Consider the following 14,997-nt stretch of genomic DNA (forward strand, 5'->3'; position numbering starts at 1 on the left):
AGCTTTGCGCAGTGGCAGTATCATAACTGGTGAGGTTCATCTGAGGTGCGATTATTGCTAATTGAAAGCTGTTCACAGGTCGAAGAGGTTTCTCTCTATCCGCAGGTTGCTAGAACTTTTAACTGGAATGGGTGTTGGCTAGAATGTAGTTCAATATGGGCAGGTATATTATGTATTACCTAGACTCTTATGTGCCAAACTTGGGCATTGACATCACCTAACAGGGTTTAATTGGGAAAACTAATGTCCAATTTCAAACAACCTAGTTCTGAGAAAAGTTTTGCCTGTACATTACAATTGTTAGTTGAGAGTTTCCTGTATTAATGTTTCATTTTTAAAGGAAGTATCACATAAACATCAGCAGTAACTAAGTCTCAGGAAAATCCTGATAAAATAAAAAGTCATTCTCTGCATCTGGCGTTTTCTTGGCAGCATACACTACTCATGCTAATGACGTATGAATGTTTTCCTAGGAGAAGACAGAGGGTGCATGTATGAGCTATCAGCAGTGCAGCTGTTAGCAGCCTATGGCATGTGATCTCAAGTTGGTTCAGTTTGTCAAGGTGATTCTCAGTTTCACAGATTACTGTTCTGCTCTGGAGGGTGATTTGTTCCCATCAGACTGTGTGGGAGAAAACACAAGCAGGAAGTAGTTGGTCTCTGTGGATGCTGAATATGCTTTTACTGTGTTTTAATTTTCCTCTTTTTCTGCTTCCAGCATCCTGAGGGCACTGTTCTCTCACTGCCACTCACCTCAGGATCTGCCCTCTAGTGTACTACAAATTCCACTCACTATCCTTTTAGGGTTAAGTTAGAGAAATGAAATATACTCTCTCCTTATTAGCTGAATAAGCATTTTATCTTCTTCATTTGAGAGGAAAGTTTCTAAGGAAGTAAAAAGAACAAAACCAATGAAAAAGGATTTCTTCAGAATAGTGTTAAGATAATTAAAATATTTACCTGAACTTTTTTTTGAATAATAAGGTTTACCGGATTTATGTACGGCTTCCTATAATTTACCCCATCCTCCACATTTCAATCATACCAGGAGTAATTCTTCCCCAATCTTCCTACTTCATTTTCCATTCCCAGTCACCCTTTCCTTTTACCTCTTAACTTTTCTTTGGATAGCATGTGTGACAGAATTATCGTGAAAAATAAATCAGACAGTTCATGTCTGGGATTGATACATTTCATTTATTCATTTCATAAACATTTCTTTACCTCTGTGATTTGACCTGAATTACATCAATGTAGAAAATAAAGTCCCTGCCTTTGTGAAATTTATATTCTAGTGAGGGAGACCAGTAATAATCAGATTAACACATTAAGTCTATAATTCCATTTAGTTATGGTAGTATAACAAAGAATAAGGGTGGTAAGAATTTTAGTCATGCGTGGTGATGTCACCTAGACTTACTGTGCTGATGATTTTCCAATATGTACATATATCAAATCTTTACATTGTATAGCTGAAACTAACATAACCTTGTATGTTAACTACCTCTCAATAAAACATGAATATACGAGTATAGGTAATGTTAGGGTAAGATAGGGAGTAATTTAGATGAGATGGTTAGAGAATACCTTTGTTAGGAGGTGATTTTTCAGTCAGAAAATATGCTATGCAACGTTCTAGGGGAACCAAATTCCATGTAAGTACAGGAAAAAGTTTGGGATTTTCAAAGAATATGAAATAGTTTATTTGGCTATCCAGAAACTAGATGTTGTATGAGGCTGGAGAGGTAGGCAGGATCAGATCATCTAGAACCTTCTAGGTCACAATAAATGGTGTATTATTTGTACTCCTAGGAAAGCCACCTCAGTAATACAGAAGAAGGCTTAATAAAAATCTCATCTTAATAAAATCCTTACCACTTTATAAACTCTTCTTGGAACTATTTATTTACTTATACCTTTATTTATATGTACCTTTATTATACTACATTCTACATTTTTCCCTTAACGATCTGGCATACTAAAAGAAAAGCACAATAAAAGAAAAAAATAAGAGAAATATGAACGTGGAAGAAAAAATGGAATGATAGTTTTTGGATAAGATCTTATGCAGGTATTAAAATCAAGCCTCTAAATGTGTTATGCGGAATAGGGAAACAAAGTGAGAAATGGGAGTACAAAGAAAACAGGTGGTTTCTCAGGGAAAACCAAATTAAGTGCTCTTAATCCTGTAATAATTTCTTTCATGGGGATTCATACTAGGGAAACTAAGAAATACAGTGAACATTGGTTCCCTGAAGTATATGATGCAGATAGATAAGTGATATATAGAAAGATGATAGAGATATACAGAGATATAATATAGTTCAATATAGCTGCTTCTTATAGTATATCTCAACAAGATTCAAAGGCATTATATGGAAGTACAACTCAAAAGAAGCAGTTCTTTCCAGATCTAATAATTTTGATCCACATATTTTTTTTTTTTGAAAAGTTAAAAATTCCTTAATTTTTTATCCCTGGTACCACTACCACAATTTACAGGGCAATATACCTGATGTAATGAAAAGAGAAAGAAAAAGACAAAGCTACAACAGATAAAAGACCTCAGGAATGCACATCTAATTGACACTACATTGCATTAATCAACAGCTGCACTTTTTGCAAACTGTGGCTATGACAGTCCTGAACAAGAAGGGTTTCCTGTTTAAGCTGCAGTAACTTTTCTGACTATGGATCATCGTTCCTTCTGTGGCAGATTTTTACAGTTCCTCTAATGCATTTGGGACGACTGTCTCAAAGTAACCTGCAGCTTTCCTGACAACTCCTCGCTCTCTCTCCTGCTAAGAACTGTAGCCCTTTTCTTCTGAAAAATTTTTAGAACCTTCTGCTACAATATCCACCACTTCCACTACCAGAGCCATAGCCACCACCATAGGGACTTCCCGAGCTTCTTCCACCAAAACTGCCCCCCTTCATGGGTCCATAATTTGATTGCTGTTGTCCACTATAATTTCCAAAATCATTATAGTTCCCACCACCACCATAGTTACCTCCAAAATTTCCTCCTTCATTGTAACCATCATATCCTCCACCACCACCTCCATATCCACCTCCTTGGTTTCCATATCCTGGTCCACCACCTCCATAGCCTCCTCTACTACTGTAACCAGGACCACCACCATAGTTGCCACCATCACCTCCAAATCCATTATATCCACCATCACCTCCTCCGTAACTACCTCTGCTGCCACCACCACCACCATAGCCTCCTCTTCCACCAAAGTTTCCACCACGGCCAAAGTTACCACCACCTCCAAAGTTTCCTCTACGACCCATGAAGTTGCCAGATCAACCTCCACGACCTCTTTGTGATCCAGCAGACTGCATTTCTTGTTTAGAAAGGGCCTTTTTCACTTCACAATTATGCCCATTAATAGTGTGGTATTTCTGAACAACAATTTTATCAACTGTATCATGATCATCAAAAGTTACAAAAGCAAATCCTCTCTTTTTTCCACTCTGCCTGTCTTCCATAACTTCTATGGTTTCAATCTTGCCATACTTTTCAAAGTAGTCTCTCAAATTATACTCTTCTGTATCTTCTTTAATACCACCAACAAAAATTTTCTTCACTGTTAGATGGGCACCAGGCTTTACAGAATCCTCTCTAGAAACAGCTCTCTTTGGTTCCACTACACGCCCATCAACCTTGTGTGGTCGGACACACATTGCTGCATCCACCTCTTCAACACAAGAGTAAGTCACAAAACCAAAACCCCTGGAACGTTTTGTTTGGGGGTCTCTCATCACCACACAATCTGTAAGTGTACCCCATTTTTCAAAATGTTCTCTTAAACTATCATCTGTAGTTTCAAAGCTCAAACCACCAATAAACAGTTTTCTCAACTGCTCTGGTTCCTTTGGATCATGGCCCTCCTCCCCCCGGCGGTGGCGGCAGCGACGGCCGGAGTCGGGCTGGGGGTGACCAGGCGGCGGTTTTACCTCCATTTTGAGACCAGACTTGCCTCTTCCCTGATCCACATATTTCTGATGTTCTGCGTTAATCTAAAAGTTGACCCAGAATATCCTAAGAATAAAACTTAGAGCTAATTACATGCTCACTTAAATCAAAGATTAATAACCCCTTATTTGGATACCCAAGTTGCCTTTGATATAGAAATTGAGTTTCAAGGACTATCCACAAGAATAGAAGAAAATGTTGATATCACAATATTTATCTTAAGAAGTTTATCAGATTCTTTCTTCCCTGAAAGCAATTTCCCAGATAATGTAGGATTTCATTTCTCTATGCCACATATTTATTTAAATAGTGGTTCTATTGAGGTACCATCTTACACCAGTTAGAATGGCAAAAATTAACAAGGAAGGAAACAACAAATGTTGGAGAGGATGTGGAGAAAGGCGAACCTTCTTACCTTGTTGGTAGGAATGCAAGTTGGTACAGCCACTTTGGAAAACAGTATGGAGGTTCCTCAAAAATTTAAAAATAGAGCTACCCCATGACCCAGCAATTGCACTACTGGGTATTTATACCAAAGATACAGATGTAGTGACAAGAAGGGGCACAGGGACCCCAATGTTCATAGCAGCAATGTCCACAATAGCCAAACTGTGGAAGGAGCTTAGATACCCTTGAATAGGTGAATGGAAAAGATGTGGTTCATACTTTGGAGAACAGTGTGGAGATTCTTCAAGAAATTAAGAATAGAGCTTCCCTATGACCCTGCAATTGCACTGCTGGGTATTTACCCCAAAGATACAGATGTAGTGAAAAGAAGAGCCATCTGTACTCCAGTGTTTATTGCAGCAATGGCCACGGTCACCAAACTGTGGGAAGAAACAAGATGCCCTTCAACGGACAAATGGATAAGGAAGATGTGGTCCATATACATGATGGAGTATTATGCCTCCATCAGAAGGGATGAATACCCAACTTTTGTAGCAACATGGACGGGACAGGAAGAGATTATGCTGAGTGAAATAAGTCAAGCAGAGAGAGTCAAATATCATATGGTTTCACTAATTTGTGGAGCATAACAAAGACCATGGAGGACATGGGGAGAAGGAGAGGAGAAGGGAGTTGAGGGAAACTGGAAGGGGAGATGAACCATGAGAGACTATGGACTCTGAAAAACAACCAGAGGGTTTTGAAGGGGCGGGGGGGGTGGGAGGTTGAGGAACCAAGTGGTGGGTAATAGGGAGGGCATGTACTGCATGGAGCACTGGGTGTGATGCCAAAACAATGAACACTGTTATGCTGTAAATAAACAAATTAAAAAAAAAGCAATCAACCAACCAACAAACAAAAAAAACTAATGATGTATCGTATGGAGACTAATATAACATAATAAAAAATAAACTGAAATTGGAAATTTTAAAAAGTAGTGGTTCTATAAGATCATTTGTGGTTTGGTGCTGGTCAGGTGCACCAGAACCACTTGAGTAACACTAAAATAAGGATTTCCAGGAGTCCACTTCAAAGATTCTCATTTAGATTCAGAGAGAAACTGACAATCTCTTCTTTTTTTTAAGATTTTAAATTTATTATTATTATATTTTACTTTTTAAAAAAATTTAATTTCTTTTCAGTGTAACAGATTTCATTGTTTATGCACCACACACAGTGCTCCATACAATACGTGCCCTCCATAATACCCACTATCAGGATCCCTCAACCTCCCACCCCCTCCCTTTCAAAACCGTCAGATTATTTTTCAGAGCCCATAGTCTCTCATGGTTCATCTCCCCCTCCAATTTCCCTCAAGTCCCTTCTCCTCTCCATCTCCCCATGTCTTCTCTATTATCCCTTATGCTCCACAAATAAGTGAAACCATGTGATAATTGGTTCTCTCTGTTTGACTTATTTCACTCAACATAATCTCTTCCAGTCCCATCCATGTTGATACAAAAGTTGAGTATTCATCTTTTCTGATGGAGGCATAATACTCCATCATGTATATGGACCACATCTTCCTTATCCATTTGTCCGTTGAAGGGCATCTTGGCTCTTTCCACAGTTTGGCAACCATGGCCATTGCTGCTATATCAAAAAAATGGGCAGAAGACATGAACAGACACTTCTCCAATGAAGACATACAAATGGTTATCAGACACATGAAAAGATATTCATCATCACTAGCCATCAGGTAGATTCAAATTAAAACCACATTGAGATACCACCTGACACCAGTTAGAATGGCCAAAGTTAGCAAGACAGGAAACAATGTGTGTTGGAGAGGATGTGGAGAAAGGGGAACCCTCTTATTCTGTTGGTGGGAATGCAAGTTGGTGCAGCCAATTTGGAGAACCATGTGGAGATTCCTTAAGAAATTAAAAATAGAGCTTCCCTATGACCCTGCAATTGCACTACTGTGTATTTATCCCAAAGATACAGATGTAGTGAAAAGAAGGGCCATCTGTACCCCAATGTTCATAGCAACAATCTGTTCTTTACAAAGCTCCCTAAGTAATTATGAAACAGTTTTGGGAGACAGTGCTTTGGTCTTTGTTGGTGTTTTGGACATCAATTAAATAAAAATGCTGGCTCAGTAATGATTTAATTGGCACTTATTACTTTTTATCAGTGCTACAAAGGTATGAATACCCTTCTAAGGAGTAGAGAAAAGATGTCTAACAAGAAAAAACAAGTGTAAGAATGGATGCACTTAATAGAGGTCAGAAAAGCATGAGGCCAGGGACTGAGTTAATAATCACAGATAAGTGGACAAGCAGTTATTGGAGGTCAGACATCCAGGTCATTTATCCCAATTACAACATACAAAATCAAGATTTGAGGACAAGATGTGATTTAATTTGTCATACTGTGTTCCATTATGTGACCTGGCAGGAATAGATAAATTTGAGTCTGTGTTTCAAGGGACAAATGAAAAAACACCACTTTTTAGGTGGGAATGGAAATAGGGAAAAGAATTAACTGTGATTTTGACCAACTCATGAACTCTCATTTGCTTTGACTAATTCCTGTGCACATATGAATTTTTCTCAAGGCAGCTTTCATGTCTTTGTTTCGGAGACTATAGATCAGTGGGTTTATAAGTGGGGTCACCGATGAGTAGAACAAGGTTACAATCTTCTGTATCCCACCTGGATTTCCAGAGGTTGGGCTAATGTACATCACCATGATGGATCCATAGAAGAGAGACACCACAGCCAGGTGGGAACCACAGGTGGAGAAGGCCTTACGTCGGCCAGCTGCTGAAGGGACACGCAGCACTGCTCTGAGAACCAGGGTGTAGGACCCAAGAATGAAAAAGAAGGTGATGAAGATAATAAGAGAGCTCAATATAGAACAGGAAAGCTCAATTCCAGGGGCAGGGATGCAGGACAGGGCCAGAAGAGGCCCAGGGTCACATACAAAGTGGTCAATGGTGTTGGGGCCACAAAAAGGGAGTTGTGTGATACAATAGATAGGGATCGGATAGCAGAGGAAAGCTGTGATCCAGCACAGGGCCACCAGGTTCATGCAGAGATGGTTGTTCATAATGACAGGATAATGGAGAGGCTGGCAGATGGCCAGATAACGATCAAAAGCCATGAGGGGCAGTAAGAGGGTCTCAGTGATACCCATGGAGAAGAAGAAGTAGAACTGGAAGAAACAAGCCATGAAAGAGATGGTTTTGGTCTCAGATAAGAAGTTCTTTAACATGTTGGGAACAGTTGTGTTGACATAGCAGATCTCCAGGAATGAAAAGTTGGCCAGCAGAATGTACATGGGGGTGTGAAGCCTGCGATCCAGCTTCACTGCACAGACAATGGCCCCATTCCCCATCAGTGTCAGGATGTAGGACACCAAGAACAGCATGAAGAGGATGACCTGAACCTTCCTGGAACACGGAAAACTCAGGAGTATGAATTCAGTCACTGTGCTGACTCCTGACATATTCATGGCTTCCTAAGGGGTGGAGAAGAAAAGTGACAATGACAAAGATGGCCTTATTCTTTCATCTTCAAGATTATTTCCTTTGTGGAGATCCCTAGCTCCCTTAGATTCTGTTATTCCATTAGATAAATAAGATAACTATACTGCTGAAGTCTATGAACTTGGAGAGTCCTTGGTATGATCAGACTTTGAAACTTTGTATTCTCTCATTTCTCTTTCAGAATTTTCTCATCGTAAAAGACAGGATGTTCTACGATAACGAGCTTGGAGAAGGTTAATGACAGTACTCACAAATGGAAGTAGGTATCAACATCATGTATTTTTATCTATAGATTAAGAGCTATAGACCCTTGTTATTGGACACAGAGTTTCAATTACTTAAATCTTTGGAATTAGAGACACAAATGTTAGGCATCAGAAGAGGGAGAAACAACACTCAAATCTTTATGCATTTCTCTGTTATTCTGGATCAGTGTTGGTGTCTTAAAGTCATCTGATAACTGGACAAAAAACATCACACATACCATCTATTCTTCAGTGTTCATCATGTTTTGTTAACTAGACACTTATGTTATGGCTTTCATATCAGTTCCATCTTCTACCTGTTGAATTAAAATACTTCTGTAAAACCTTGGTCTAGGTTAAATATCTAATTATAGATAGAAAAACTGAGCAATGTATCTGGTCTCTTATTTAAGGATTTTTGAGGGTTTTGCCTGAAGTGTCACTAAGTGTCCTAGAAGGCCTCTGTTCTTCTGGTTATGGATAGATGCAGAGGCTCACGAACATCAGATACTCCTAAGCAGAGTCTCTGGGAACCAAGAACAATGCTGAGAGCCATAAACTGTCCCTCTGGACAAAGATTCCCCTTCTACTTCTTCATCCCCTCTGTCACCCCAATCCTACTCTAGATGTGGAAGATCAGCATTGTTTTGGGAAGTTGAAGGAGAATCTTTGTGAAAATTTTCTTGTCTGAGACTTAGATGTTGTGTGATTTCCATGGTGAGAAAAGCAAAACAAAGCCTATGAGATTGCCTAAAATTCTGTTGCTAGTAGTTTGGTCTTGTTCATTTATTTTAGGATCCCTTCCATTAGTGGGGGGCAGTCATCATTTGGGCCTAATTGACCCAAGTAACGTGACTGAGTGATGATATTTATTCATAAAATATAATGCAGAATAGTGATCCAGATGCCTTTAATAAAAGTATTCTAGCTAAGAATGTTTACGAATGTATGAGTTATAAAATGCATTACTTTCCAGGTTGTGTAATGCCCATAGTTTTGAGGGTAATCTTGATGATTGCAATTAGTGACATAAGGCATTGCAGTCATTCAGAATTTTTCACATCACACTTCACTGTAAAGCTCCTCTCTGTGTCTAGATCATGATTGGAAAAACCAAACTGTGAGTTAATTCCTCTGTAGCATGTATTCAGAGAAATACAGAAGCCAAAGAAACCATGGGGAAAGAGATATAAAAGGAGGAAGTATTCGTTGGTCATTGTGTATGAGACTTACAAGTCTTTGTGAGCCATGTGGGAGTGAACTCACCACCCTGGAGTACTCGGTCATGTTTTCCCTCCTTGAGATAAGTGGATCATCTGCTCTGTGGCAGAGCCGAACATGGCTAAAGTCAGGGAGAGCTGAACTGCCCTGCTCTGCACAGCCACTTTGTCAGTCCTTTCCAGATGTCACTTCACTCACATGCTATTTCCCCCACAGACCTGGTTCTGACTGGATCCACCTCCTGGTTAATAAGGACAGAATTTTCACTCTTCCTCATCTTCATTTCTCTCACTTCCCTGATTGCCAGCCCTCTCAGCTGTAAAGATGAACCTCCTTACATTCTTCACGTAATGGGAGGTGCTTCTTTTTCCACAACCACATAAAAGAAGGCGGAGCTAAAAGGGACCCCTAAGAACTGTCCTATACTTGTTTGTCTTCTGAACCTACCTCCTTACAGATCTGGCAGGTGTGACTTGAATCTTCTGTTTTCACTGCAGCAGAAGGCAAGCACGATGGAGGGCATGACATCCTGGATAGAGAGCAACCCAGAGAAAGTGCTTACATTGCTGTACACATGATACTGCTTTGGAGAGAAATTGGCATATTTGTTGTACAACAGGACACTTATCTGTGTTTCTCTGAAATCTGTGTCTGATTTCCCCTAGGGGATATAGTCTCCTGTGAATTCCAAAAGTGAGAATTTATGAGAGGATTGTCAGTTATTTCCCTAGTGTTCCCTTCCCTCAGGAGCCACTTGATTGGCCTTTGGGGCTCAGTTTGTCTAGTGGTGATCAGATAGATATTCTCATGCTTTTCCTAGAACAGATGTTTATTTTGTTTGGACAGGTTACACTTTTGATGGTGCAATCACTGTAGCGACACCAGTTGAGCTGGGACATGAGCTTTTTATTTATTTTTTGTTGTTTCACATTAAATTTTATTCATATTTTTGAACCTGCTACAAGTTTTAGATTCTTGTGTATGTCAGTATCAGAGTCATGTCATCATATTTCTCATTCTCATTCCTATTGATTCACTCCATGGGTAGAAAGGAGTCATTCCTTCTTATAATGAGAAGTTTTCTCCCATGTTCATTCTGTGCTTCTAATATGACGCTGATAAATAAATTCCATTTCGTGGTGTTAGAAGTCCCAGGAGGAGAGAACATGGGGTATGGGATGGAATGCCAAAGTTCTAGAAGACACCTCCCCATGTGGCCCTTTGGTTATTTCAGACTGTTTTAGCAGATGGCCCTAAAGGTTGGCATGATTAAGAAAAAAAAAGGTTGGCATGATTGTTGTAATTTTCTTCCTTCTTTCAAGTGAGTTATTGCTGTGAGAGATGAAGCAAACTTTCAGACCCTTTCATTTTTATTACTTTTATGTCTATGTGTGCATGTGTACATGGGTATGAGTGCACCTAGATGACATATTTCATGATGTTTTCCTTCTGTTATTGGTTTGGAGCCATCTGTAATGAGACTGCATTCTTGTTAATAATTTGTTGTTGTCTACACAGCATTAATGAGCAAAAGTTTCATGAGGGTTTATGACTTGAGGTTTGCTAATTCTCTCAGCATCATTTCTGTAAGGTGGAAATTTTTTTTTCTTTTAAGTGGATACAACACTTTTTGAGTCTTGAGAATTGATATCCTCTTATGAATAAGAGTCAGTTTTTTGAGTGATTTATTCATTGAAAGTCTTCGATGTTTGAATGCACAAAGAATTTTCTTGACACTAAAGTCTGCCCAAGGACACTAAGGTCTGTCACAATTATGATTTGGAAGCCAGGATTTATCTCACTTTTGTTGGGTGGATGGTGCTACACCAGATCTTGAAGTGAAGTATTAAATTGTAGAATTTTACTGGAGGGAGTTGAGGGACACCTCTGATCTTTAAAAGAAATCTAAAAATATACATACAGAGAGACACACAAATACATGCATAGTATACTTATTCCCATATATAGTAAATTTCTCCCTTCTGATAAGAAAGAAATTTGTGAAATATTACCTTATTTTATTTTATTTTTCCCCATTTTTATTGAGATATAATTAAAATATAGCATATTATGTAAACCATAATGATTTGACATCTGTATATATGGCAAAATGATTACTACTAAGTTTAATTTATACCCATGACTACATGTAGTTACAAAATTTTCTTGTGTTAGAAACATTTAAGATCTACTTTCTCAGCAAGTTTTGAATGTAAAATTATGATATATTGTTAAGTATAGTCACCATGATGTACTTGATATCCACAGAACTTCTTCATCTTATAACTTGGAAGGTTGCATATTTTGACAATCTACACCCATTTTCTGCATCTTTATTTTTGCTAACCACCAGTCTGTTTCCTGTTTCTATGAGTTCAGTGTTTGATTTGTTTGTTTGTTTTTCTGGATTCTACATGTAAGTGACAACATACAGTATTTGTTTTTCTCTGTCTGACATATTTCAGTTAGCATAACGCATTGAATATTCAAGGATATGACAAATTTCTTTTGTGAGATTTTCTTCTTTTTATTATTGAATAAAAATGAATATCATCCGCAGCCCATGAATAGTTCTTCCTATTAAAAGATCCTGTCAGGGGCGCCTGGGTGGCTCAGTGGGTTAAAGCCTCTGCCTTCGGCTCAGGTCATGACCCCAGGGTCCTGGGATTGAGCCCTGCATCGGGCTCTCTGCTCAGTGGGGAGCCTGTTTCCTTCCTCTCTCTCTGCCTGGCTCTCTGCCTTCTTGTGATTTCTGTCTGTCAAATAAATAAAATCTTTTAAAAAAAAGGGTTTTGTCAAAGGAACCTAATTTTATTAACTATGCATCTCTGGCCTACTATACAAAATGAAAATATTTGGTACACCTAACCTTACTTTGGAGATAGTTGCGTATATTGTAAGGCCAATTGTAAAGACACCAAATAGAGAAGTCAATGAAATATATTTTGATTTTTGTAAGATAAGCAACGAAAAATCCCTGACATATGATTAAAAATATTTTGATACAATTAGGAGCATGGTGAACAGTAGTATGAAGCATTTTTACTGGGTTGTTAATATTATTTGTCTAGTAGGGATGGTTGGTGGCAGAGAGGAAGGTATACTGAGGATGATGTGGTGCTAGGGATAAGAAGGAGAAAAGAGAGTCCATCATAAAAAAATCATTCATGTAAAATTGGCATATATGAGAGGGTCCATGTCTATACAAGAATACACAAAAGATAGTTGACTATTAATTGTGGTTCCCTTAGAGTGGTGGGATTTTAGATAACATTAAAAGTATTTTGATCTTTTATTATTTGAGAATTATTGCAATGAGCATTTATTATTTATATATTGAGAAAGAAAAAGAACATTTATTTTTCTACTGTGGATTAGAAGAATCATTGCATTAAGAAAATCTTTCTTGAATACAGAAAGGGAAATTAGAGAATCGATTCCATTTACTATAGCACAAAGAACCATAAGATACTTGGGAATAAACCTAACTAAAGAGGTAAAGGATCTGTACTCAAGGAACTACAGCACACTCATGAAAGAAATTGAAGAAGACACAAAAAGATGGAAGACCATTCCATGCTCTTGGATTGGAAGAATAAACATTGTTAAAATGTCTATACTGCCTAGAGCAATCTATACTTTTAATGCCATTCTGATCAAAATTCCACCGGTATTCTTCAAAGAGCTGGAGCAAATAATCCTAAAATTTGTATGGAATCAGAAGAGACCCCGAATTGCTAAGGAAACGTTGAAAACCAAAAACAAAACTGGTGGCATCACATTACCCGATTTGAAGCTTTACCACAAAGCTGTGATCACCAAGACAGCGTGGTACTGGCATAAAAACAGACACATAGACCAGTGGAACAGAGTGGAGAGCCCAGATATGGACCCTCAACTCTATGGTCAAATAATCTTTGACAAAACAGGAAAAAATATACAATGGAAAAAAGACAGTCTCTTCAATAAATGGTGCTGGGAAAACTGGACAGCTATATGTAGAAGAATGAAACTCGACCATTCTCTTACACCTTACACAAAGATAAACTCGAAATGGATAAAAGACCTCAACGTGAGACAGGAATCCATCAGAATCTTAGAGGAGAACATAGGCAGTAACCTCTTCTATATCAGCCACAGCAACTTCTTTCAAGATATGTCTCCAAAGGCCAAGGAAACAAAAGCGAAAATGAACTTTTGGGACTTCATCAAGATCAAAAGCTTCTGCACAGCAAAGGAAACAGTCAACAAAACAAAGAGGCAACCCACAGAATGGGAGAAGATATTTGCAAATGACAGTACAGACAAAAGGTTGATATCCAGGATCTAGAAAGAACTCCTCAAACTCAACACACACAAAACAGATAATCATATCAAGAAATGGGCAGAAGATATGAACAGACACTTCTCCAATGAAGACATACAAATGGCTATCAGACACATGAAAAAATGTTCATCATCACTAGCCATCAGGGAGATTCAAATTAAAACCACATTGAGATATCACATGACACCAGTTAGAATGGCCAAAATTAGCAAGACAGGAAACAACGTGTGTTGGAGAGGTTGTGGAGAAAGGGGAACCCTCTTATACTGTTGGTGGGAATGCAAGTTAGTGCAGCCATTTTGGAGAACAGTGTGGAGATTCCTGAAGAAATCAAGAATAGAGCTTCCCTATGACCCTGCAATTGTACTGCTGGGTATTGACCTTAAAGATACAGATGTAGTGAAAAGAAGAGCCATCTATACCCCAATGTTTATTGCAGCAATGGCCATGGTCGCCAACTGTGGAAAGAACCAAGATGCCCTTCAATGGACAAATGGATAAGGAAGATGTGGTACATATACATGATGGAGTATTATGCCTCCATCAGAAAGGATGAATACCCAACTTTTGTAGCAACATGGATGGGGACTGGAAGAGATTATGCTGAGTGAAATAAGTCAAGCAGAGAGAGTCAAGTATCATATGGTTTCACTTATTTGTGGAGCATAACAAAGAACATGGAGGGCATGGGGAGATGGAGAGGAGAAGGGAGTTGAGGGAAATTGGAAGGGAAGATGAACCATGAGAGACTATGGACTCTTAAAAACAACCTGAGGTTTTCGAAGGGGCGGGGGGTGGGAGGTTGGGGAACCAGGTGGTGGGTAATAGGGAGGGCATGTATTGCATGGAGCACTAGGTGTGGTGCAAAAACAATGAGTACTGTTACGCTGAAAATAAATAAATTAAGAAAAAAGAAAATCTTTCTTGAATACTAATAAATATCAGTGTATCCCTTGATTAAAAAAAAGAAAACTAAATTCATAAAAGTAGGTCAAATACACAGAGTACATTCCACATACCAGCTTACATGGTTTGGCTCAAAGAATAAGTTCTGAGTGTAATATTTTAAATATTAGCATAACTATTGTGCTTTGTTCTTTAAAGATTGATTAAAAAGTATTTTTTAATTTTTTAAAAATTATTTTTATTAACATATAATGTATTATTTGCCCTAGGGCTATAGGTCTGTGAATCATCAGGCTTACACATTTCACGGTACTCACCATAGCACTTTCCCTCCCCAATATTCATAACCCAGCCACCCTATTCCTACTCCCCCACC

General features: G+C 38.6%; 1 protein-coding gene, 1 non-coding gene and 1 pseudogene across 2 annotated transcripts; 1 reads left to right on the forward strand and 2 right to left on the reverse strand.

The window, feature by feature from the left end:
• Positions 1–141, forward strand: LOC123945290. Its single transcript, XR_006819144.1, has one exon. It is a non-coding gene; the product is annotated as a U4 spliceosomal RNA (small nuclear RNA).
• A 2,485-nt stretch (positions 142–2,626) lies between these two features.
• Positions 2,627–3,969, reverse strand: LOC123944132 (annotated as a pseudogene).
• Positions 3,970–6,943: 2,974 nt separating this feature from the next.
• LOC123944393 (olfactory receptor 11H6-like) lies at positions 6,944–7,888 on the reverse strand. The gene has a single exon (XM_046009480.1). It carries the CDS (start codon positions 7,886–7,888, stop codon positions 6,944–6,946), a length of 945 nt encoding a protein of 314 aa, XP_045865436.1.
• Between the last annotated feature and the right edge of the window lie 7,109 nt (positions 7,889–14,997).

This window comes from Meles meles, chromosome 6 (assembly GCF_922984935.1).
Source record: "Meles meles chromosome 6, mMelMel3.1 paternal haplotype, whole genome shotgun sequence".
NCBI classification, from domain to species: domain Eukaryota; kingdom Metazoa; phylum Chordata; class Mammalia; order Carnivora; family Mustelidae; genus Meles; species Meles meles.

What these genes read in the sequence shown, in the direction of transcription:
- LOC123944393 (XM_046009480.1), bottom strand. Translation starts at nt 7,888, where the DNA reads ATGAATATGTCAGGAGTCAGCACAGTGACTGAATTCATACTCCTGAGT.